This window comes from Sceloporus occidentalis, unplaced genomic scaffold (assembly GCF_023333645.1).
Source record: "Sceloporus occidentalis isolate IW3139 unplaced genomic scaffold, rSceOcc1.0.p SCAF_1, whole genome shotgun sequence".
In the NCBI taxonomy this organism is placed as follows: domain Eukaryota; kingdom Metazoa; phylum Chordata; class Lepidosauria; order Squamata; family Phrynosomatidae; genus Sceloporus; species Sceloporus occidentalis.
This window is the reverse complement of record NW_028316981.1, coordinates 141,110,990-141,135,987: the sequence shown is the minus strand read 5'-3', so window position 1 is coordinate 141,135,987 and position 24,998 is coordinate 141,110,990. Positions and strand designations below refer to the sequence as shown.

Sequence of the window (24,998 nt, the reverse complement as noted above, 5' to 3'; positions counted from 1 at the left end):
CAAACCAGGTCAAGAAAGTGCAGTGCTGATAGCATATCTGCTGTTTGCCTTTCCAATGCAGGAACAGTTTAATTCCCAGTGGAGAAATTGGGACCAAATAACAATCCACAGGGGCAAGGGTAGGCCAGAAAAGCTAAATGGACATTCAGTTGAGTTTTGGCATGGTTTTTATCTGCTCCAGCCTGATGTAGTTAAGCTCTGATTAAGGAGTTGAGACGTTAAAAAGATGCGTCATAAGCAAAGCCAAATTAGGTATTAAATATTTCTAGGCATTTCCAAGCTTTCTGGTTTAATAAATAGCAAAAAGCTGCCGGTTAATTTTCTGGGTCAGAATTTCCAAGACTTCCATTTCTTCATTCATTTTCCTTTCTGCAGCAAGGTTAGTTTTCATTTTATTTGCTGGAAGTACATAAAAGATATTCAAATAGGTTGTGTTCGGATTACCATTTAAAACAGCCAACAAGCATTTGCTTTTAAAATGGGCTTGGTAAGAGCTTCATAGAGCAACAGTGGCACCCAGTGACTATGTGAGCTAATCACAGAATGATCTGTGGCAAGCAGCTTTTCTAACAGCCAAAAACCTTTCGATAACCTGCTTTCAGTGCTTTTCATAGCAAAGGCAATATTATGTCTCACATGTTTAATTCTGTTGATATGTCTTCACTAGACTAGCCACCAATACATGGGATCTTTTGAGTGTTGCTCGCTGTAACTCTTCTTCACATTCATCTTTCAGGTGAGCGGCTGGTTCCGGATAGTCCTGCTCTTTATTGTCTCCCTCTGCATAGTGCTTCCGCTGAGTCTCCAGAGGAACATGATGGCTTCCATACAGTCCTTCAGTGCCATGGCTCTGATCTTTTACACAGTGTTTATGTTTGTGGTCAGTATTAATGACTGGAAGGCTTTTGTTGTCTTCAGTGGTTGGTGGTTAATTCATCCAAGGAAAACCACAGTGCAAATTAAATTCCACAGTGTCCAAGCTTTCCTTGTGGGTGGGCTCTCAGAAGACATTTTAAATGGATGCCAGATCTGCGTATTGGCAGCAGCTCATAGGCCCAAGATTTGGTCTGAAAGACTTTTTCTCTTTAACATTGCTGGCACTGCCTGGTAGAAGACAACCACTGTGAGTCACAGAGAGTCAGCTTGCTCTCCTGTGTGACCACAGACTCAGGAATGTGGCTCCTGTATGCTACTTAAGACTACACATTCTTCCAGGGAGATTGTGCCACGTCCCCAGCTTCCAGCAATTCAGCACATTTTATATACTGTGGAGTTAATACTGTGGGCTCTTAGGCCACACAGATTGCAGGAAGAGTTCTTTGATTATTTCCCTCACTTTTGCTCCCTGATGATGATGATGGTGGTGGTGGTGGTGGTGGTGATGGTGATGATGGTGGTGATTTCTTTCCTGCCTCTACTCAAGGTTCGAGGTGAGGTACAGCATCTTAAAATACAAAGAATTAAAAAGAAAACACATAAAGCCAACAATTAAAATACAATATTATAAAACCATTGAAGTACACTCATATGGGTGCATTCTTTAAAATACACAAATTAAAAAGTCATGTTTTAAAATTTACTGAGTAGACCTGCCAGAGGAAATGTGTCTTTAATGTTGTTTTAAATACCATCAGTGTTTTCAGCTGTCATATCTTTTTGGCAGGTCATTCCACAGTCTCAGGGCAGCAGATCAAAAGATCCTCTGGGAAACCATTGCCAATTTAGTCCTGGCTGGTTGGTGTACAGGGCAGATTCTACAGGAGAAGGTGATCCTGTAGGTAACCTGGACCCAAACCATGAAGGCTTTAATCCAGTGCTTCATTCAAGAAAGAATTTGCCAGGCCTCAAGCCAGTTAACATTCTAGAGAGTTCTGTTCATGGCTTGAGGCTCAGCAAACATGTCCTTGAAACTGGCCTTCCACTTCAGTTTCTGTATCACTGCATCTCTGATGGTATTCCTAGGTCTCTTTCCCTTTGTCCCATTTCTCTAGTCTGATGTATGGCAACATTTAGGAAGAAGAACTGTATCTTCCCCGTCCACAGTTTAGAAAGCAACAGGTAAAAATTGTGTTGGGCCTTTGCGAACTCATGATAAAGATCATATCAAAATAATTTAAAAATATTATTGTGAATTGCATAAATCATGTTGTTACCCGCCTCAATCCCCAAAACGGAAGATGCGGGATATAAATAAATATTTCATTCAGTCATTCATTCATAAATGTTCATGCTGAATTGAAATGCGCATAACATATGTATTGCTGCTCCACTGTCATACATACTGCTTTTCAGAGACTCATAAATAAAAAGTAAAAATATAAGCCCCTTCTCCCATGGAGCTTAACATCTAAAACAGAACAGTGAAAAGACAACAGAGTTTATGGAGGGATAGACTAGGAGAGTACTGGATGAAAATGGCCGCATATGGTTTGAAGCTGGAAGTTGAGGTAAAGTGCTTAAGCCAAAGTCTTTCTGGAAAATTTGGATTGCAAAGGAAGAGAAAGAGATGCTGCATATTAAGGAAAGAAATGTCATGAATATAGGGACAAAAAGGGAGAATTGATGAAATTACGTTAGACACCAACAGATGTTTGGGTAACTGAGGGTAGTATTGCTGGAGGAGTTGCTTATAGAAAAATGTAAGGGGAAGTGGTCCAGGTGGGACAAGGCCATAGAGAACATTAAAGTTAAGAGTTCATGCTGGCTGTGGAAAAGTGGTCTGAGTAAGACAGAAAACATCTCTTTGCCTTCAAACTCCGCGGAGAGAAAGCAGGCACTCCACCACTTCCTTTTTTGTGTAAATGGTTGTAATATATGCAGAAACTTTAATCTCAAAGTCTTCAAGTCTTATCAGAAAAGCAGTGGCTGGAAGACATGATATAGTGAAATGTCACCCATATAATTCTGGGCTAGTTCATCTTCACCTCCTTGATGTTTTTCACAGTGCTAGTATAACAGTTGCAACTTGGCTTGCCAACCATTGGTTTGACTTGGCTTTTATATTATCTTGATTGTAACCTTTCTTTTCTTTTCCTTGGCTACAGATTGTGCTCTCTGCCTTCAAACATGGCCTCTTTGGTGGCCAGTGGCTGCAGCGGGTCAGTTACGCCCGCTGGGAGGGCATTTTTCGCTGCATTCCTATCTTTGGCATGTCTTTTGCCTGTCAGTCGTAAGTACCAGCAACTCTAGCTGCTTAGGAATTGTGGCATGGAACAAGTTTTTGTTAAGGGCAAAGGGTCAGGATGGCCTATATGGGATAGATACCATCTGGTCCCCTTGACTTGATTTTAATCAAAATATTTTACAGCTCACTGAGGTACAGCATCTGACTGGGTTGTGACCCTTTTGTTACCTAGCTGGGAGAGGGAGTTATGTTTCACTCCGGAGTCATTGTGCTTAAGGAGCTTCTTGTTCATAGGAGGCAACTACATCCCTACTGTAATTTTCCATTGCCTTTCATGTCTGTTACTAAGGATGCTTTTGACCCCACATTTTGAGAGGTAACAAGAACTTAAACAGATATAATTACACCACAGTAGGCTATAGAAGCATACCTGAAATGATGTATGTGAACATCTTCATTAAGCATAGTAACAATTTCAGCTGAATTTAAGTAAAAGGAAATGGTGCTTGGGCTAAATTGACATGGTTGATTATAGGGTGCCAGTTGTTCTCCTAGGCTATGGGGAGGGCTGCTCTGCACATTCTGTTTGTGCATCACCCAAAACAAAGCTTAATCCAGAGTTTGGCTTGAAATTCTTGGCTTTCCTTCTTTCCTTCTTTTTTAAGTAACAACTTTTAAAACCACTTACTTTTAGACAGGAGAGTAGAAACTCGAGTCACAGTCATACAAATGGTCTTTTTGTACCCTATCTTAGCTCTAGTCCTTCGTTAGGGCCCTGTTCAGTTTCCTCCACATGCTCTCATTATTGTCTTATTTTTCCTGCTCCCTTTCCACCATCTTCCCCTGCCCTCACATCTCAGCGCTGATAAATATGAATTATGGAAACAAATGCAACACAGGCACAATCAATTCAGGATTGAAAATTTGAGGAGGGGGTAGAGTTTTGTTTTGTTTTGGAGTTTTTTGTTTTGTTTTTTGGTGTAGCACATGCATATCCTTAGTTGTAGGACTTGTTATGGCAGATGGAAGCTTTTAGTGGCAGATGAGTCTCCTTTCCATTCTGGTAGCACTGGCTTCAGCCACCCTCTGATTTGTGGCTGGTCTGAAAGTGACCCTGCTGAAAACTGTATATGTATTCAGTTTGGACCTGGGCTGGCTAGTTACCATTTGTTGGGCATGGTTGGACTCTTCTCTCTGTCCCCCACTTATTATGTCTCTCAGTTAGAACATGCCTCACTCGTTTTTAAGTGTCTCTGCTGTAATTGGTGACAGAAGGATTGATTCATTCTTTTATAGCTGTACCTAGTTACCACAGCAGGCTTCTCTAAAATCCAAAATTGTCCCTTTTCTTGTGGTGGCCATTCAGTAACCATCCTTCATTTGTTGGGAGTAGGAAACACAGGAAAATTATATGTTCTTGACTAGTATATTCACATATCTGTCTAAATATAGATTGCTACACCACCAGTGTGGCAAGCCAAACCAAAACTCAAACCTGTAATTTTTCCCAAGAGCAAGAATAACACACACTTCTTGGCCTGTATGATGTCACATGTTGATAAATCCCAGAGTAGGCAGGCTTGCAGTCACTGACCTCTCAGAAAAAAATTGTGACAAATTTAAACCCTGAATTCCTTCTCTCTAGAGACAAAAAAGCAATCTGCATTGGAATGTCAATTGCTACGGCTTGTGAATGCACAAGCATACTTTTCTTGTGGAGTTGGCTCATTTCTGGTGTTGAGGCTCATCATCATTGCCAAATTCAAAGAGAAACGTGTTTGCCTCCCTCCCCACCACCCCCATGAGCGTGGCATATGGTCTAACAGACTGCACATAGGGCTGGGAGCCAGGAAGCTTAGAAATGTAATATTAGCTCTGCTACAGCCTTCCTGTGTGACCTTAGGCTAGTCTCCCCGTCACAACAGCTCATTTGTAACATGAGCAATGCTGACATAACCTTTGAAAAAGGACTTTCAAACAGAGGCATATTTGATTCTCCTGTGAACCTACTGACTTTTAGTGGTTGGCACTGTTATTGTTAGTTGATGACCACTGTCACTACTACTGTAGTGAAAGTATTAGTGCAACAAAAATATTATTCTAGCACTGGGATGTGTGTTTGTGAGTTGGTGTGATTCAAGTCCATGTCATTTTCATATGTCTTCACTTGTACAGTAAATCCTTTTCATCTCACTCTCACATTAATCAGTAGATGAAAGAAAGGAGAATCTGCACAGATATTTGTGTTAAAAGGCATGCTCTGAAGCAGGGATTGTAACTATATAGCCAACCAGATGTTGAACTGCGAGTCCCAGCCAGGATAGCCAATGGTGAGGAATGCCTTGAATTGCAGTTCCTTTATATCTGGAGGTCTACATGATTCTCTTCTCTCTCTCTCTCAAAGTAAGCATTTAAAATGCCTCTTTATATCCCCTTTAAAAAAAGGTAAAGAATTATCTACAAAGATTTGGAAAGAGTAAAATATGGTGTACAATTAAGCTCTGATCAGCAGGTAGTTTGGGAAATACACATTAGGCTAGTTTTTATTGGAATTTGCTAAAATCACATTCCTCAAGGATCCCTATATAGCACAAATATCCACCTTGATGTTGACCACTTTAACTCCCCCTACATTGGCCTGGGTATGTTCTGGGACTGGGTGGGGCCTTTGCCCCATTCAGTTTTCAAATTCCTTTGGTACCACTTCATCCTGGCCTCCATTTTGGTCAACTGGATGTGATGTTCCATCACTCCTAGTCACCTTTCAGTTAGGCTCCCCTGACTGTTTGAAGTGACTAAGATGGTACTATTTTTTGATTGAAAAAATTTTTTGACCAAAAAGTGAGGAGGAGGCTGGCTGCCCAGGGGTGTTTTTAGGGCCTAAGGGCTGGACAGCCCCCTGCCCCCAAACATATTGCCATTTACTATAGAGTTATTTGGTGGTGTTCGCCATTCTGTGTCAGATGAAATAAGGCTAAGATTCCTAACTGCTTCCATTCCATTATTTTACTGGATAGGGTCCTCTCTCCATGCAGTATTGCCTGCCGCTCATAACAAATCTACAAATAACAGAACAAATGCACCCTTTCTATTTCTTGCACACAAGGGATAGGTTTTATGGTGGAGATGAAAATCTGTTAAGAAAAAAAATAGCTTGCTCTTCATCAAGAAGCTGCTGTGTCTCCATATCAAGCTCAGAAACTGCTTGTTTGTGCTCTTTCTCTCCTTGCACTCATCCTGGGAATCGAGAGATAAATGTAAAGGGCATTTGGTCCAAATATCTTTCTTCAGTCTACCCTGAGGAGTAGCGTTTATGTGATTGCAAGTGATGTGAGGAATCCTCACCTTATAGCATACAAAGTGTTTGTCAGACAAAGGCTTCTGTGCTCCCAGTGTTTCTATCTCAGTCTGGCCTTAAGCACAGACATTTTAACTTGTGAATAAAAGCTGTCCATGTTAAGGTATACTGCTGGGGGGGTGGTTGTGCACGTGTGCATGTGCACACACATGCACATTTATTATGCTGGTTGTTGGAATCTTAACTGGCATGGAAGTTTGGTTTGCATGCTTTGCAGACTTGGAATCCCCTCCCCCACTTTTCTAAGCAGTGGTGGCTGGAAAGTACAAATGTCTTGGGGCTTGTTTATGTGAAGTAGAGGTAATAAGTGACCTCTGATAACTGCTGACTCCTGAACTGCTTTCTTAAGGACATAAGATATGTTTTGCCAGATGAGGCTGAAAACTTTTCATTCAGCATCTTGTCTCCTAAGAGTAAGCAGACAGATGATTCTGGAAGGCATGCATGCAGGGCATGGTGGCAATAGCAGTCTTGCTTTTTGTTCCCCAATACTGGATCATCAAAAGGAATTGCTGCCTCTGAATATGGAAGTTCCAGATTATACTCTTGGCCGCATCATCTATACTTTATGGAATACTTTCCTACTACTTGTTGTGCCTCAGGACTAAATTTAATGAGATTAGGATACTGATGCTTTTTAAGTGTTTAGAGAGCCAGTGGTTTTGAGCCTTGGACTTTGGCTCTGGAGAACAGGGTTTGAATCCCTGCTTGGCCATAGAAACCCTCAGGGTGACTTTGGGCAAGTCACATTTTCTCAGCCCTCAGAGGAAGGCAACAACATCCCCTTCTGAAAAATCTTGCTAAGAAAAACTGTGATAGCTTTGCCTAAGGGTCACTGTTAGTCAGGAATGACTTGAAGGCACACAACCACCACCACAAGAGCAACAGCAGTGGAGAGGGGGGGTGGAGACAGAATTAGGTAAAAACTGTGCACTGGGGAATGAAGTGGTTGCTCTTTTCGGCTTGTGCTGTTTCCCTAAATAAAAATCTTCTCAGATCTCTTTGTCCCACTTAACTAAACATGGATTTTTAAAGGTATTGTGTTACATATTACTTGTTACCTTCCGCTAAGTAACACCTCAGATGTTGTTCTTTATTTGAAGAGTGGCATATTAGTAACTTTTTATTTATACTCTATTTTTTAATTGCAACATCATCATCATTTTTTTAAAAATACACTTCAGAAATAGAAGTAGAAATAGGGTCAATCCCTGGCCCCTGAATACTGATTCCAGTGTTTCAGAAATAACAAGTAAATGGTACTTGTTACACTGGAGATAGGAATTGCCAATCACTATGTTATTTTACAAAAGAAATGTCATCATGCCCTCATTCTGCTAAAAAGTAGCATGTTATTGGTAAGATCACTATTGGTAATACATCATTTCCATGCTCTGTCATTCTCATGGCAGCACAGAGGGGGACTTTTAAATCAGAAAAATGGTACAAGAGCAAAGGGTTAATCCTATAGTTTTCCTTGGCTATAGTTTCTGGCCTGAATTAGGGGTCTGTGGCTGCTAGTGAGCATTAAATAATCATGTAGATGTTCAGGTTCATGGATCTCCTACACCATGTGCACTTTGTCCTTCAGTCTATTGAGAATAGAGAGACTGAAGATGCTTATTGTAGGTTTCCTATTCAGTCTCAGGAGCACTTCCCTAGGTGGTAAATTCATACCATCAGTTACCACACCTTATCTGTGTTTCTTCCTGAGTTATTCTTACTGTGCATATGCATAAATTTAGAGTGGCCATATATAACAACAATTAGATACATTGTATATAATAATTCTAAACATCAATATTATATCTTCAGTGATTGGGGAAGGAAACTTAATGTTGTGCTTGAAGGAAACTTAATGTTGTGTTAACAGGTGCAGCTTTGCACTGCATCTGTTAAACAGCATAGTTTGTTGTTGTGTGCCTTCAAGGTGTTTCTGACATGGCAACCCTAAGAGGAGATTTGCCATTGCCCTTCCCTGAGGCTGAAAGCATGTGACTTGCCCAAAGTGACCCAGTGGGCTTCATGGCCAAGCCAGGAATTGAACCCTGCTCTGCAGAATCATAGTCCAAGTCAAATCACCATGCCACACTGACTCTAGGAAGCTTAAAATCACTTGGCACTATTTATTAGGCCATTATATATCCCATCCCACACCATTCATTAGTCTTCTGTTTTTCTCATCGTCTTCAAGTTTTTGCCTACTCACTCCCCAAGAGGTGCCTCCTGCCTTTCCTTTCCTTCCACTGCAAGGTGGATCTGTGTCTTTAAGAGCATGTTGTCAAGTTAGTTCCTTGCTGCTTCTGGCTGGTATAGTAAGCTAATGTTAGGAAATAACGTTCCAAGTGCATAAGCACCCAAACCCAGTGTAATTGCCCTCCCAGTTTTCTGCAAGCTTGGGCTCAAGCATCAGTACTAAAAATGTGACAGGCGCAATGTTTAGTCTTGGTTGTTTAACTTTTCTCTTTGACAATATGATGCTTTAGCTCTCTTCTTGCTTGTTATTCTGTAAACACCGTATTGCTTTAATTATCAACTCAGGATGCTCCAAGAACAATAATCTCCAATGCGTTGTCTGGAGTTCTGCCACTGGTGTTTGAGGCAAACAAGCGGTCATTCATGTTACAACATACTTTTTAAAGATGTGAAATGTTTACATTGCACACGTGGTGATGGGAGAAAGGAGGCAAGTAGGCATATTTGTCCAACACTTATCCTTACAAGTACTCTGAAATTTCTTGGCATTACTGACATAAATTGCTGTAGAGTGACAAGTGCCTGAACCCAAGGTGAGGAAGGTGTCTGCAATTAGACTCTATTGGCAAGAGGGCACTAGTATTTCTCATCTTGAGAAAGAGTTCTGATGAGCTTTAACATTTTCCTTCTTTTCTGCAGCCAGGTCCTGCCAACCTATGATAGTCTGGATGAGCCATCTGTTAAAATCATGAGCTCCATATTTGCCTCATCACTAAATGTGGTCACTGCCTTTTATGTTATGGTGAGAACCTTTTTTAAAAAAAATCGTGCTAATCTCCCACCCTTCTCAAAATAAAATTCTACTCATCTGGGTGTGTTTTGAACAAATATAGAAACAACTGTATATGAAGCAGTGACTTTCATTTTGCCACATGTCGTCGATACACTCTGGGGACGGTTACAGAGCACAGGATTCTCAACCAGGAAATCACACTCAACAGGGTTAGAGCTGAAGTGTGTGTGTTAATTTCTCTGTGGTGTATCTGAACAGTTAGCTAGCTAGAGTTGCAGCCTTACCCACAACTGTTAGGAATTTCTGCATAAAATATATAAAAATAAAAATCCTGGTTGGGTAAACAAGAAAAAATTGTTTACTGAACTTATCTAAATCCAGAGACCAGGATGAGCATTGGAGTATTTCTCTTCATTCATTTCCCCCTTTCTACTCTCAGATTTACCATTGGCACATACCTTTGAAAGGAGAAGTGGAATAAGGGAAAAGTAATAATGAAGCTTTTCTCAATTGCTTTTCTGAAACCAAGCAAACAGTGTGTTAGCATCTAGGCCAGATGTGGACAATTTATGGCCAGCCATGTGTCACTGGACTATGGCTTCTATAATTCTTACAAAAATTGGGGTGGTGGTGGTAAGGGGGTCTGCAGTGTGATAGATAAATACACAAGAGTGCCACAAAACACCAGACTGCAGGAAAGAATAAAAAATTATGAATCTGAATAAATCAAGAAATAGGATAGGGCCTGTATTAATATCCAGAAGTACACAAATGAACACACAACAGTCACATGCATATCAATAACATTTGTTGAAGGCGTATATAACAAAATGAAACTCAACTATCAAATGCATAAGAATAATACATATGTTGGAGAAGGAGACAGTATTTTGGAAGGCAGGAGTCCATCCAGGGCTGATGTAAATAGTCAAACTGTTATAGAGGGAACAAAGCAAATAGTGCAAGGACCCAACAGTGGTAGGGAAAAAACTACACAGGCAGCTAAGGGGGAGAACCCATGGTCTTAGATGTCTCTATACTGATGCACAGAGCTTGGGAAATAAACAAGAACTTGAATTCCACACACAACAAAGCAAATACGATTTAATAGGCCTCACTGAAACCTGGTGGAGTCTCATGATTGGAATGTAGTAATAGAGGGACAACCATTTTAAGAGAAATAGGCCAAACAGGAAAGGAGGAGCTATAGCAATACATTTCAGGGATGTTTACATCTGTGAAGAGATCCAGGACTTAAATCCTGGAAGCCAGGTGGAGAGCATCTGGATAAAAATTAAAGGGGAGGGAAACAACACAGATGTTATTGTGGGAGTCTACTGCAGACCCCCAAGTCAGACTGAGAAATTAGATGATGCCTTTCTAGAACAGATGACCACACACTCTGAAAGGAGAGATGTGGTAGTTAGGGGTGACTTCAACTATGCTGGTATTTACCGGAAGTCAAACTCAGCCAAAACCTAAGGTCTAGCAAATTTCTCACTTGCCTGGAAAAGAACAAGGGGATCACCTATTTTAGATCTGATCCTCACCAACAGGGATGACCTGGTAAATGGGGTGTAAGTGATGGGATCCTTAAGTGGGAGTGATCGTGTTCTCTTGGAGTTTGTTATACAGTGGGCCCTTGGCATCCACTGACGTTTGGTTCCAGGACCTGCCGTGGATACCAAAATCCATGGATGGTCAAGTCCCATTAAATACAGTGGAGCACTGAAATGGTGTCCCTCATATAAAATTGCAAAATCAAGCTTTGCTTATTGCAATATAGATAGATAGATAGATAGATAGATAGATAGATAGAATAATATTTTCAAGTTGTGGATGCTTGAATCCATGCGTAAAAAATCTGTGGAGGGCCAACTGTACAGTGGAAAGAAGAAGCCAGACATAGTCAGACACGCATTCTAGACTTTAGGAAAACTGATTTCAGTAAACTTAGGGGAATACTGGGGGTGATCCCATGGTCAGGTCTACTAAAAGAGAAGCAAGTTCATGATAGATAGGAGTTTCTTAAAAGGGAAATACTGAAGGCACTATTTCAAACTGTTCCTATTAGGAAAAATGTGAGGTGTCTCAAGAAACCAGGATGGATGACTAAAGAACTTTTAACTGAGTTAAGTTTTAAACGAGACATGTATAAGAAATGGAAAAAAGGGGAAATCACCAAAGAAGAATTCAAACAAATAGCTAGCACATGTAGGGGTAAAGTCAGAAAAGCTAAAGCGCAGAATGAGCTCGGGCTAGCTAGAGAGGTTAAGAACAATAAAAAGGGCTTTTTTGGGTATGACCGTAGCGTAGAGACAATGGCAAAATGCTAACGGAAGACAGAGAAAAGGCAGAATTACTCAACACCTTTTTTGCTTCAGTCTTCTCAGAAAAGGAAAATAGTGCTCAAAATGAGGAATATGGAGCAGAGGTCACAATAGGGGAAATGCAGCACAGAATAGATAAAGAGGTAGTACATGAATACCTTGTTAATATAAATGAATTTAAATTTCCAGGACCAGATGGACTACATTCAAAGTTATTAAAAGAACTGGCAAATGTAATCTCAGAGTGATTGGCAATAATATCTGAGAACTCCTGGAGAACAGGAGTCGTCCCAGCAGACTGGAGGAGGGCAAATGCTGTCTCTGTTAGAAAAACTCTTTGCTATGGGTGATGTCTCGTGCTGCCAGTGGTTTGAACTGGTACCAACTGGAACAGATGCAGTCTTCTCTGGAACTCAGGAACAAAGTAACTTCAACACAGATTTTCACTCATATGAGGGTTTATTGACTTTGTTGCTATTTACACACAGCAGGCTACTATACATCTATTCTCTTTCAGAGTCCATGCTAGAAAAAAACACTTGAATATAACATCAGTCTGTCTTCTCTCAAAAGATCAACTTTCCCACCAAGTGGACACACCTCTTTCCCATGAAGTCACCATGCAACACAAGAGCATAATAATATCATATCTTGTTTATATTTTGTCTCAGCCAATGTCCTTGAGCACTTGTTTCTTCCAGGCCTAGGCTTTCTGGCCTTCAGCAGGAACCATTTTAAACTTTAGTTAACCATTGTCACATCTGAACATTTTAAATACAAATAGAAATATACTTTAACAGTCTCCATCTTCAAAAAGGGGAAAAATCCCAATAGTTATCGTCCAGTTAGTCTGACATCAATACCAGGAAAGTTTCTGGAGCAGTTAATTAAAGAGAGACGGTGACCATTTAGAAGGAAATGCCATAATCATAAAAATCAACGTGAGTTTCTCAAAAACAAGTCATGCCAGACAAATCTGATCTCTTTTTTTGATAAAATTACCAGCTTGGTAGATGAAGGGAATGCTGTAGATGTAACATATCTTGTTTTCAGTAAGGCCTTAGATAAGGTCCCCCATGATATTCTTGCAAACAAGTTAGTGAAATGTGGGCTACACAGTGCAACTGTTAGGTGGATTTGTAATTGCTTGACTGGCCAAACGCAGAGGGTGCTCCGCAATGGCTCCCCTTTATCTTGGAGAGAAGTGACCAGTGGGGTGCTACAGGGTTGGCCCAGAGCTATTCAATATTTTTATCAACAATTTGGATGAAAGAATAGATGGCATTCTTATCAAATGTGCAGATGAACCAAATTTGGGGGAGTAGCTAATACCCCAGAGGAGAGGATCAAAGTTCAAAATGACCGTAATATATTAGAAAGCTGGGTCAAAACTAACAAAATGGACTTCAGCAGGGAGAAATGTAAGGTATTACACTTGGGGAGAAAAAAATGACATGCATAGATATAGGATGGGGGACACCTGGCTTAGCGAGACTACATGTGAAAGCGTTCTAGGAGTCAAAGTAAACCACAAGTTGGATATGAGCCAACAGTGTGATGCAGCAGCTAAAAAGGCCAATGCAATTCTAGAATGCATCAATAGAAGTATAGTGTTTAGATCAAAGGAAGTAATCGTGCCATTCTATTCTGCTTTGGTCAGGCCTCACCTGGATTACTGTGTCCAGTTCTGGGCACCACAATTCAAAAAGGATGTTGAGAAGATGGAGCATGTCCAGAGGAAGGTGACTGAAATGGTGAAGGGTCTGGAAATCATGCCTTTTGAGGAGAAATTTAGGGAGAGGGTATGTTTAGCCTGGAGAAGAGCCAGTAAAGGAATGATATGATAGCCCTGTTTTAAGTATTTGAAGGGATGCCACATTGAGGATGGAGCAAGCTTGTTTTCTGCTGCTTCAGGGATTAAAACACTGAATAATGGACGCAAGCTACGGGAAAAGAGATTCCACCTCAACCTTAGGAGGAACTTCTTGATAGTGACAGCTGTTTGACAATGGAAGACACTCCCTCAGAGAGTGGTGGAGTCTCCTTTGGAGGATTTTAAACAAGAGGCTGGATGGCCATCTGTCAGCGGTTCTTTGATTGTGAGTTCCTGCATGGCAGAGGGTTTGACTGGATGGCCCTCAAGGTCTCCCAACTCTATGATTCTAACTCACATATGTTAAGGGTGTATACAGCTGAATAGAAGCTTAGCAATCAATTGCATGACAATAACATAAATTAAAGACTTGTGTGGTTTGACAAGCTGACAGGAGGCCAGTCTAAAAACCCTGTTTCAAAATACAATCTTCAGAATATTAACGAATGATCTTCTTCACAGCAATTCCTTAAATAGTTACTAAATTAAACTGGAGCAATACCAAAAGAGTAAGGTCTAGTATTTCCTTGAAACAGTGTATTTCCCCCAACAAAGCTAGGGTAGTACTGGTAATTTGCTTCCTATCATACATCCCAATAATGATGGATGTTAGAAAAGAAGTACTGTCGTTATCGATATGCATATGATTGTTGTGTGTTCACTTGAGTGTTTCTGGATATTAATACAATTCCTATCTTATTACTTGATATATTCTTATTTGTAATTTTTCTTTCTTTCCTGCAGTCTGGTATTTTCCTTTTGCTATTAACTATTGGTTTGCTAGAGGGTGAAACAGATGCGTGAAATGAAGTAGCTTCTGGCCACTTTAGAGGGGTGCTGATTAAATGATACATGCCTCCAAAGTGACCAGAAGCCACGCTCCAGTCCTTAAGACCTTGGAGCAAAAAGGAGCCAGGATAATCTGACTCCTGGTGGCACTGGTCGGTCCCTGAGTTTATGGCTCACAGTGTACTCAGGCTGCTCGTTCGTGCCCATCTGTTCCAGGCCTTAGACAAATGGGAATTACAATCCAGCAATACCTGGAAGGCTACAGACACTCCACCTCTAATCTAGACAGTGTGAAGAAGTTAGCATTTATTTATTTATTGCACACTTAAACCGCTCACTAACCAGAATATTTTGGTCAGTATATACTCTATTAAAAAGATAAAGTGCAACAGTAATATAATAAAACAATGAGCAAACATAGCAGCATATAAAATCAAGAAAAACCATAAAGTGAGAGTAAAACATTGCAACATAAAACCATGAGTGGCATTCTGTTGATGTTTTATATAAGTTCCTGTAACACATCTGGTTGTGCTTTTTTGGCCATGCATAATGACTGTATTCAGTACACAATTGTGTAGGAATAACTATTGCAGATGAAGCTGGCCATTCTTGGATGTTACATAATATTCATCTGTACATTCAGCATACTACTAGATTCACTGGGATTGTGGAAAAAGCAAGTAGATTCACAGATAATGCAGTTGGTTGCACAGTGTTGATATTTAGCAGAAGGCTGGCACAGCACAACCATCACTTAACTACATGGATGTAGATTTACACAGTGGAAGATCTCAGTTCATGTTAAACACAGCAACAAGATAAGACTGCAATGATGTAAAAGCACTAAATTAGTTCCTAAAATATCAGGGAGTCAAAATGTCTCTGAGCTATAGGAACCCCTTTCCTCAGTGCTATTTGGGCTATCAATACTCATCAGTATCATGGAAGACAACTTTATGGCCTTACAACCCTTGGGTTATCCTTGTTGATAAAAATGTGGCCATGGTTTCAAAGAGTCCATGTTTAAGATCCTGAAGAAGTTGCACTTGGATCTGATGAAGTGGTTCTATAATCCATGAAAGTTTATGCAAAATAAAATGTATTACAGTAGTATTGAAGGTGCCTCAAAGCTCTCTGTTATTTTTTTCTGCAACAGACTAGTCTATCTACCCATCCGTCTCCAGACAAATTTGAAACTGTTGCAATATTTTTACTTTGGGGAAAGCATCCTTAAACATTGTCCTAGATAAGTGGTGGGAATGTCCTCCCTTTTCTTTGTATCACAGTGAAGGTTTGTTTTACTCAGTCATAAATCCATTATACATCTGCTCTTTAAATATAGCATTCACCTCTAGGCATCCAAGAAAGATCATCTGGAATTTGGAAGTGTATAGGGAAGTCCATCAAAAATGATGTCAGATTCCAGATGGTTTACATATGAGGTACAGTTTAAAGGATTAAGACTAATCAGTTTAGAAAATGGAGGGTAGGGGGGAAACAAGGGGCATGTCATTAATTAAAGATGATGAGTTGAGTAAAAGATAGTTTCCCTATGGTCTTGAAGGTGGACTCAAGGGATACCTGTAACATTTGCTCACATGTATGTAAACGCTGAAAATAACTCCCATTTCCTGCTTGAACAGGTGGGGTTCTTTGGCTATGTGAGCTACACAGAAGCCATTGAGGGGAACGTGCTCATGAACTTCCCTTCTAATTTGGTGACTGAGATGATACGTGTCGGGTTCATGATGTCTGTAGCAGTTGGGTTTCCTATGATGATTCTACCTTGCCGGCAGGCACTGAATACCCTTCTCTTCGAGCAGCAGGTAAAGTCTTGGAGTTTGATTCAGTTATTTTCAAACTGCACTTTACATTCTCTATTGCTGTTCCCCACCCCACACACTTTTATTTCTCATGCAAAATGAATGATCAGAACCCTCCAGTTAGAGTTGTAGTGGTAGTTGTGACACTTGGTGGTGTTTTAGGCTGATGCTTCATGATATCCCTCTTGGTCACTAGAAATTATTAGGTAATAACCCAGAGGAGGAACCACCTTTGCTATGGGAAAAGGCCAATGAACTTTCTGTCAGCTTCTGGGGAGCTCTGAAGATGAAAAAGCATGAAATACATTGGGGGTAGTCATAGGAGAGTGTTGATAATTGTCAGTTAAACCAACCTGTGCATAAGTGTTCTTATTGAAACAGAAGCTACAGGTTGGTATGTCTCCATTTCAGACTGTTTGACTATTATGAGGTAATACTTGGCCTGAAACATCTAGTCTCTTCATGGTGGAACAATTAAATAGGAAGAGCAGCTATTACAATAAATGGCCAATCCCTAAGACAAGGGAAAAGAATCTTTGGTTTAATGGGTCTAATTAGTTTATTGGTGGTTGCCATTAAGGTGATGGACAGCCCAGAGAGTACCCCCCCCCAAGAAACTGTACAGTCTTTGCATTGAGAAAACTAGAGGAAAGGGTATCTCCATCTTAAAAGATTACCACAGTACACTCTTACAGTGTTGCTATTCCACTTTTATGGCTCTGTCTGCTTTCTTTTGCATTTTGTGGTTTGTAGTTCAGGCCCTAAGAGCTCTCTGGCTGAGAATTCTAAATGCCCCTCATTAAACTGCAAATCCCAGAATGCAACAGGAGGCAGCCAGAGCAGTTAAAGTGCAGTAGCAGTCGTATAAGGGTGTAATGCAGTAAACTCCTTAGGCCTGATCACAGACAACATAAGGGTTTTTCCCTGCCTTGATTATCCTCCCACTTGGAGGAATGAAGAGGGGCTACCAGGGAGGAAGGGGGGGGGGTCCAGACTAAGTGCCACCATTATAATGGGGCTTGGGCGCAGTGGTGCAGCAGCACATGCCATTCATTTTTCTAATGGAAGGGGAGGTCCGGACCCCACAGACCTCCCCCCCCCTTGGTTACGTCCCTGGGGCTATCCAATAATATGTCCATTCTCTGACTGAAGATAGCACAGGACATTTTCCTTAGCCCAGTTGCTTTCCCACTGGAGAGAATGAGTAAGGTGGAGAAGAGTTTTGTACCTCTCTGCACAGAGAAAGTGGAAATAGCCATAGGGTGTAGCAACACTGTATGGCATCTGGTCTACTGGCCGTGATTCAGATTCAAAGGACCTCCCCACCCCTGCCCTAGGGGAAGGAAATAATAATAATAATAATAATAATAATAATAATAATAATACTTTATTTATATACCGCCCTTCTTGAAATCAGGGCGGTGTACAACAAAACCATACAATAATACAAGAAAAACAATGATACAGAAACCCATTAAAACACTGCAATAAAAACATTAAAACTCATGCCAGGTTGACAGTGCTGGCCGACAAGGGGGGGGGGGAGGAGAGGAGAGCATTCTGGGGGCAAAAGAGTCAGGGGTAGGCCTGCTCGAAAAAATAGGTTTTCAACCCCTTTTTAAATTGAGCTAGGGAGGTGGCTGAGCGGAGCTCAGCGGGCAGCGAGTTCCAGAGGTTGGGGGCCGAGGTGGTAAAGGCCCTCCTAGAGGTGGAAACTAATCTGGCCTCTGGAACTCTTAGAAGTTGCTGCCCGGAAGATCTGAGTGTGCGGGGCGGATTATATGGAGAGAGGCGGTCCTCCAGATACCCTGGGCCCAAGCCATTTAGGGCTTTATAGGTAATAACCAACACCTTGTATTGTGCCCAGAAGCGAATAGGCAGCCAGTGAAGATCTTTAAGCACTGGTGTTATATGACTGGCCCTGGATGTACCAGTGACCAGACGGGCTGCCATATTCTGCACTAATTGCAGCTTCTGAGTACAAGGGTACAAGGGTTGCCCCATGTAGAGCGCGTTGCAGAAATCCAATCGAGAGGTTACCAGAGCATGTACTACCATTTCAAGGTCCCTCCGGCCCAGGTAGGGACGCAGCTGGCGTATCAGCCGAAGCTGATAACAGGTGCTCCTGATCGTCGCATCCACCTGAGATGTAAGGTGGAGCGACGAATCAAGGAGCACCCCCAGACTGCGTACTGAGTCCTTAATGGGAAGCGTTATCCCGTTCAGGACAGGTGGAACCACCGCCATCCCCGGGCCAGGAGAACCTATCACGAGTACTTCCGTTTTCTCTGGATTCAGGCTGAGTCTGTTTTCCCTCATCCAGCCCATTACCGACTCCAGACAGGCCACGAGAGGAGAGATGCCATCCCTGGTCACTGCATCAGTCGGAGACATAGAGAAAACTATTTGGGTGTCATCAGCGTACTGATGACCCCGCGCCCCATGTCTCCAGATGATCTCTCCCAGCGATTTCATGTAAATGTTAAAGAGCATGGGAGACAGAATGGCTCCTTGAGGGACCCCAGATGTTAGGGCCCTCTTATCGGAGCACACGTCCCCCAGCTGCACCATCTGGAACCTCCCAGAGAGGTAGGACCGGAACCACTGGAGCGCAGTGCCCCCGATTCCCACCTCCGCCAGGCACTCCAGAAGGATACCATGGTCTATGGTATCGAAAGCCGCTGAGATGTCTAAGAGCACTAACAGGGACACGCTACCCCTGTCCATGCCCAGACGGAGATCATCGACCAAGGCGACCATAGCAGTCTCAACCCCGTAACCCGCCCGAAAGCCGGTTTGAAATGGGTCTAGATAATCCGTTTCCTCCAAGATCGATTGAAGCTGGATTGCAACCGCCCTCTCGATCACCTTCCCCAAAAATGGCAACGGCGAGACTGGCCGGTAATTGTTATGCAAGAGGGGGTTGAGGGAGGGCTTTTTAAATAAAGGGTTTACAATGGCCAATTTCAGATTGGTTGGAAATTGCCCTTCCCTCAAAGATGTATTGATAATCCGGTGTAACAGTGAAGTTACTACCGGTCCCCCCTGCGCCGCTAGCCATGAGGGACAGGGATCGAGAGAGCAAGTTGTCTTCCTAACACTTCCTAGGATCTTGTCCACATCCTCGGTACTGACAGACTCAAACTGATCCAGTATAACCGAGTCCACGGAAGCTCTGGATGCCTCTACTCTTGGCTCTGCTCTAATACTGGCTTCAAGACTTTCGCTTATCCGAGAGGTTTTATCCGCGAAGAAGTTGTTAAATTGGTCACAGCAGGCCTTGGAAGGTTCAAGGATCTGGTTCGGGGCAGGAGGGAGCTGAGTAAGCTCCCTCACCATCCTGAACAACTCTGCTGGACGCGACTCCGCGGACGTGTGCAGCATAGAACAAATTCTTAGCTGCACGTATCGCCTCTCCATAGTCCTCCAAAGGATGGTCTAGGAGAGCCTTGTCGGGTAAGCACTGGTGTTTCCGCCAGACGTGCTCTAGCCGTCGCAGCACCCGCTTCCTCGCCCGGAGATCTTCCGTATACCAGGGCTTCCTTTTGGAAGCAGGCCTGAGAGGGTGCTTGGGAGCAATACTGTGTATAGCCCTGGAGAGATCGGTGTCCCAGATGTTAGTCAGGGCATCAACAGAGTCGCCGTCATTACCAACCATATACCCCTCTAGGGCTTCCTGGAACCTTGTGGGTTCCATCAGCCTTCGAGGATGGACCATTTGAATAGGTCCGCCACCCCCGGGAGGGATCTGGGTAGATGCCTTGATCTTTGCCTCCACCAGGAAATGATCCGTCCATGACAAGGGGGAAATATTAGTTATTTCCACCCACGGATTTTCCATGTCCGTACAAAATAACATAATTAGCTCCTTTCTCAGACTTTCTTTCTTTTTCCCTTTTTCTTTTCACTTTTTCACTTTCTTGACCAGCATGTTGCTCCTGTCACGAAAATCAATCAATCTGGGGGTGAAAACAGAGTTGAGTTCCTCTTCATGTGACCTTTGTCCTTCCATGTGCAATGTAATTATGAACATTGGTACTGTTTGGAAAAGGCATGCTTTTAATCAAATACAGTCATGGCTTGCTGAAGGCTTGGTGGGTCTTTTCCTTTAGTTACAGTGTTTGTCAGCAGTGTCAAGTGTTTGTATATAAATACTACTACCTACACCTCACTGTTTTTGAGCAAAACTTGCCTGCGGTCCATTTAGGATCTTAAAAAGGCATAGAACCACAACAGGCAAGTAAAGACAAGCACAAAAGATGTGAAATAGGTAATTTAGTAGTGCAAATGTGCTGGTCATTGGTGATGATCCAATTTTCTTTCAGTTTCATACCATATGGTTGGTAAGGCATACCGTTATAGTTAGATACTGACAGATACTATGCTTAAGGTTCTGTAGGTCAAAATCCTAATGCATAATGGATCAGACAGATTGGTAGGAAGCTCTGCTAAAACAAGTTTCTAGAGGATTGACCATTTAAGACACATCCTGACAAACAGAGCTGAGTAAGAAGCCTATTAACACAGTGGATTGGTTGATTAGTTTGCTACTTTGTTTTTAACAGCAAAAAGATGGGACATTTGCTGCAGGTGGTTACATGCCACCTCTTCGATTTAAAGCCTTGACTCTGACTGTTGTATTTGGAACCATGGTTGGAGGCATCATGATCCCAAATGGTAAGTGAAATTTAGCTCTTACTTAGTTGTATTTTCATACATCTCATCCTTCGTCTTAAGTGTTTATGCTGAATTGATGTGTATTTAAGCCTCAAACTCACTAGTGGCATTTGGGGCAGGGGCTTTCATTTAGATTTTAAGATTTTAAATACAGTACATACAGGACATATATTCATTCTGAAATACACACAAGGTGGCCACACCACTTTAGTTTAATTCTAGCTACTGGTACCCAGCTCAAAGATAGAGGCTTTGTACCATTTACAGAAGATGCTCTGGGTCTAAGATACAGAATTGTTACTGTTGGCATCATCATAGAAAACACCTCTTTGAAGGTCTTCATTGCCTTTGCTGAATATTTTGAGGGAATAATCAGGATACATTTCCCAGCAGAGAAGGGCCTGAACATTCTAACAGTGGTTAGCTCCGCCTGCTCAGCTCCTAATAGGCAGGTAGAATTCAAACAAAGAGAGAGTCCCTGCTCCCCAGTGGGAGGAGCGACCCCCTCAGGAACTCAGTCTTTCTTCCTGCCTTGCTCCTGATAGGACGCTCAGACCTTCACTCTTCGCAAGGATTATTCGCTGCAAGATCGCCTTTACTGCCTCACCAACCTCTTGGCTCTTTTTCCTTTCTTTTCCTTCCCTGCTGTATTCCCTTTAAATAAAAAACCTTTCTTTTCTTTTTCTTCTCTTCAATTCCTCTTCCTTTCTTCCCCCCCCCCCCTTCACCCCGGAGATGTCAGGCCCCGAGGAGGCCAAGCCAGAGAGGGAGGTCGCTTCTGCCCAGCCTGGACCAGCCCCGGCTTTGCCGGATGCTCGGTCGGAGGCACAGTCAAGATCCAGGGCAGGAGCGAGGCCACTGCACGCGGAGGGGTTGCCCCTTCCAGGCGTAGCCGGGTCCGAGACCCCCCGGACGGCCCATTCAGGGTCCGCGGAGAGGGAGCTGACCCCAGAGACATCGGACGACGAAGGGAGGGAGCCCGTAAGTAGCCAGCCCCCCCAGAGATGGTGCAGTGGTTTTGTGGCTTTCTGGCAAAGGAGGGTTTGGCGCTAATGTGGGCACCTCAGGGAGAGGGAGCCCAGACTGGGACCAGTCCGCAGAACCCAACGGAAGCCTGTGGGCCCCAGAGCCGCATCTTGCGGCACAGAACGCTTATTCCCTCCCATGGGCGGGTGTACTTGCACCTCCAACGCAGAGAGATCCTTTCCCCCAATCCTTTGCCAGCGGGAGGGAATTTCCACCCTATGGTTGGAGAAACCCTTGGCCACTGGTGGGCTTCATGCCCAGCAACAGCATGTTTTCAGCACCCCCTTATGGGGGTGACCATATTGGCCATGTGAGTCCTGATGGGGCGGCCATTTTGGGCACATGGGCCCGGATGGGGACAGTTCCTTTGGGGGGACTTCTGGCGGCAGCCATCTTGGCCATGCAGTCGCTGATGAGGGCCGCCATCTTGTTGGTCCCGATGCATGCCGCCATTTTGTTGGTCCTGATGTGAGCCGCTCCTCCAGCCCCATTTCAACGGGTGGTGGAGCCAAGGGCGCCTGCCGGCGGGGCTCTTCCGCCAATGATACCCAACGGCTTAGGCCTAGCCCCACCACCACCACAAGGGGCCAGACCAGGTCGGACCGGGCAAAGACTAGCGAGTCCTCAGCCACACAGGGAGGCAGCTTGGATACGCAGAACCAGGCCTCTCTTCCGCAAGGCTGGACATCAAGCTCGGCCCCTATTAGAGATGGGGAGGAGATGTGTCAGACTCAGACACAGACATGTCCTACCAACCTCTGGCCAAACGTGGCAAGCGCGACAGGAGCGCATTAAAGTGCAAACGCTCCATCTCTTTTAACTCCTCAGATGAGGATTATACCGAGGGGAGTTATGAGACTGTAGACTCTGAATCTGAGGAAAGTGAATTATCTGATGAGGAGGGCCAAGAGGACAGGGATGTCCCATCCTCCTCTCGCTCATTTCAGGTAGAGGACGTCCCTCTACTTCTAAAAAAGACTACAAAAACCAGGCATCAGTCTCCCTTCCACCCAATCCCCCGTTGAAGACTCTGACCTCCCCAGGGTGGGAGAGGACTTGTTCCCTGTCATTGCTCCCTCAGTACCAGAGATCCCTTGCCCCTACAATTTGATGCAGATCATCAGGGATGAATGGAGCAGGCAGGCGGCCAGCCATCCTAACCACAGCGCTATCACCAGCAAGCTGCCATTGATAAACTCAAGGGGCCTCTAGTGGATGCTCCGGTGTTGGTGCTGGTGTCCTCAGCGGTGTTCAGCAGAGATGGTGAGGATACCTGAGGAACCCAGAGGATAGAAGAGCTGAGGCAGTGCTCAAGCGCGCCCACGATTCTGTATCCATAGCTATCAGGGCCACGGCTGCAGTCTCCATGGTCACGTGGGTCGCTCTTCAGTGGACCAGAGACCTGTTAGAGACAATCCCAACCATTGACACTAAAACTAGGCAGACCTTAAATAAGATTGCTAAGGCCAACACTTTTGCAGCGGATGGTACACTGGACGCTATACAGTTTTGCGCCAGGGGCCAGGCCGCAGCGGTTGCAGTCCGACGACAGCTCTGGCTAAAAAACTGGAATGTTGACACCAAGTCAAAACAGAATCTGGCTTTCACCCCCTACCTGGGCACCATTTTGTTTGGTGAGTCCCTTGAGCCAGTCCTGGTTGAGGGCAAGGACAAAAAGAAGGCCTTGCCTTCAATTAAGAAAAGGGAGGACAAAAAACAGTTCAGGCAGGGACACTCTTCCTTTCGCCCCTCTCGATCCTTTTCTTCCTCTAACTCCTTTCAAGCCAGAGAGGCTAAGGCCAGCAAGCCTCGCTGGGGTGATTCCAAATACCATCCAAAAACCAACCACACGACATGTTTCAGCCTTCCCCCAGATCCAAAGACCTCGACAAACATTGCCTCCTACTGGAAGCAATTCAATGCCTGCTGGAGATCCAGGCCATCGAACCTGTTCCGACAAACCAGAGACACCAGGATTGCTACTCAGCCTTCTTCCTGGTCCCCAAGAAGAATGGATCGTGGAGAGCAATTCTCAGTCTGAGGGGCGTAAACCGCTTTGTTCGGAAGAAAAAGTTTCGGATGGAAACCCTGCAATCCATCCTTGAAGCTTTACAACCTAGAGACTTCCTCTCATCTTTGGACCTTCAGGATGCCTATTTACATATTCCTATCCACCCTTCACATTGCCGTTTCCTGCATTTCAGATACAACGGCAACCACTTTCAATACAAGGCACTTCCATTCAGCCTCGCGTCGGCGCCCAGAGTCTTCACCAAGGTGATGGTGGCACTGGTCGCACACTGGAGGACCCAGCGGATCCACGTCTACCCCTACCTGGATGATCTACTGATCAGAGCGAGGTCCAAACAACAGGCAATTCACAACACGTCCAGGGTCCTCAAGTCCTTGAAGATCCACAGTTTTCTGGTCAACACCAAAAAGAGTTCTCTCCATCCAAAACAACAAATCCAACACCTGGGAGCCGAAATAGACACACATCGGGGGACGGTCTCCCTACCCATAGCCGAAGTGGTCCACAGAGTGCTGAACTCCCGTCGGGCCAGCCTGTCGATGCTGAGGCATCATCAGGGTCTAACGATCGCGGCGATTGACTGTCTACCGTGGGCATGTTTTCACGCCGGAGCTCTTCAGTGGCTTCTCCTGCCCCACCAGCAGGCCATCGCCCTCAAACTCCACAAGCTCATCCAGGTTCCTGACCGAGTTCTGCCGTCCCTACAGTGGTGGATCTCTCCAGCATTCCTGACACGCTGACCCATCTGGGGACCTGAGATGATTCAGATCACAACAGATGTCAGTCTCAGGGGCTGGGGAACCCACTGTGGAGCCCGCCTGGCCCAGGGCCGCTGGGACCACAACGAACAGTCCCACAGCATCAACTGGCTGGAACTCCAAGCTGTCCTTCTGGCTCTCTTGTCCTTCAAGGATCTGATTCAATTCCGGGCAGTCCTAATAAGGACGGACAATATTACCACCAAAGCCCACATA

At 43.8% G+C, this 24,998-nt stretch overlaps 1 protein-coding gene across 7 annotated transcripts in view; it reads left to right on the top strand.

The window, feature by feature from the left end:
* SLC38A10 (solute carrier family 38 member 10) overlaps positions 1 to 24,998 on the top strand; it is a 123,648-nt gene that overhangs the window by 39,470 nt on the left and 59,180 nt on the right. For all 7 annotated transcript variants that reach the window (XM_089539640.1, XM_089539605.1, XM_089539623.1 and 4 more), the window contains 5 exons: positions 737 to 880; positions 3,045 to 3,169; positions 9,378 to 9,480; positions 16,110 to 16,292; positions 20,855 to 20,966. In XM_089539640.1, coding sequence (XP_089395766.1) covers positions 737 to 880; positions 3,045 to 3,169; positions 9,378 to 9,480; positions 16,110 to 16,292; positions 20,855 to 20,966 — 667 coding nt within the window. The remainder of the gene's footprint in view (positions 1 to 736; positions 881 to 3,044; positions 3,170 to 9,377; positions 9,481 to 16,109; positions 16,293 to 20,854; positions 20,967 to 24,998) is intronic.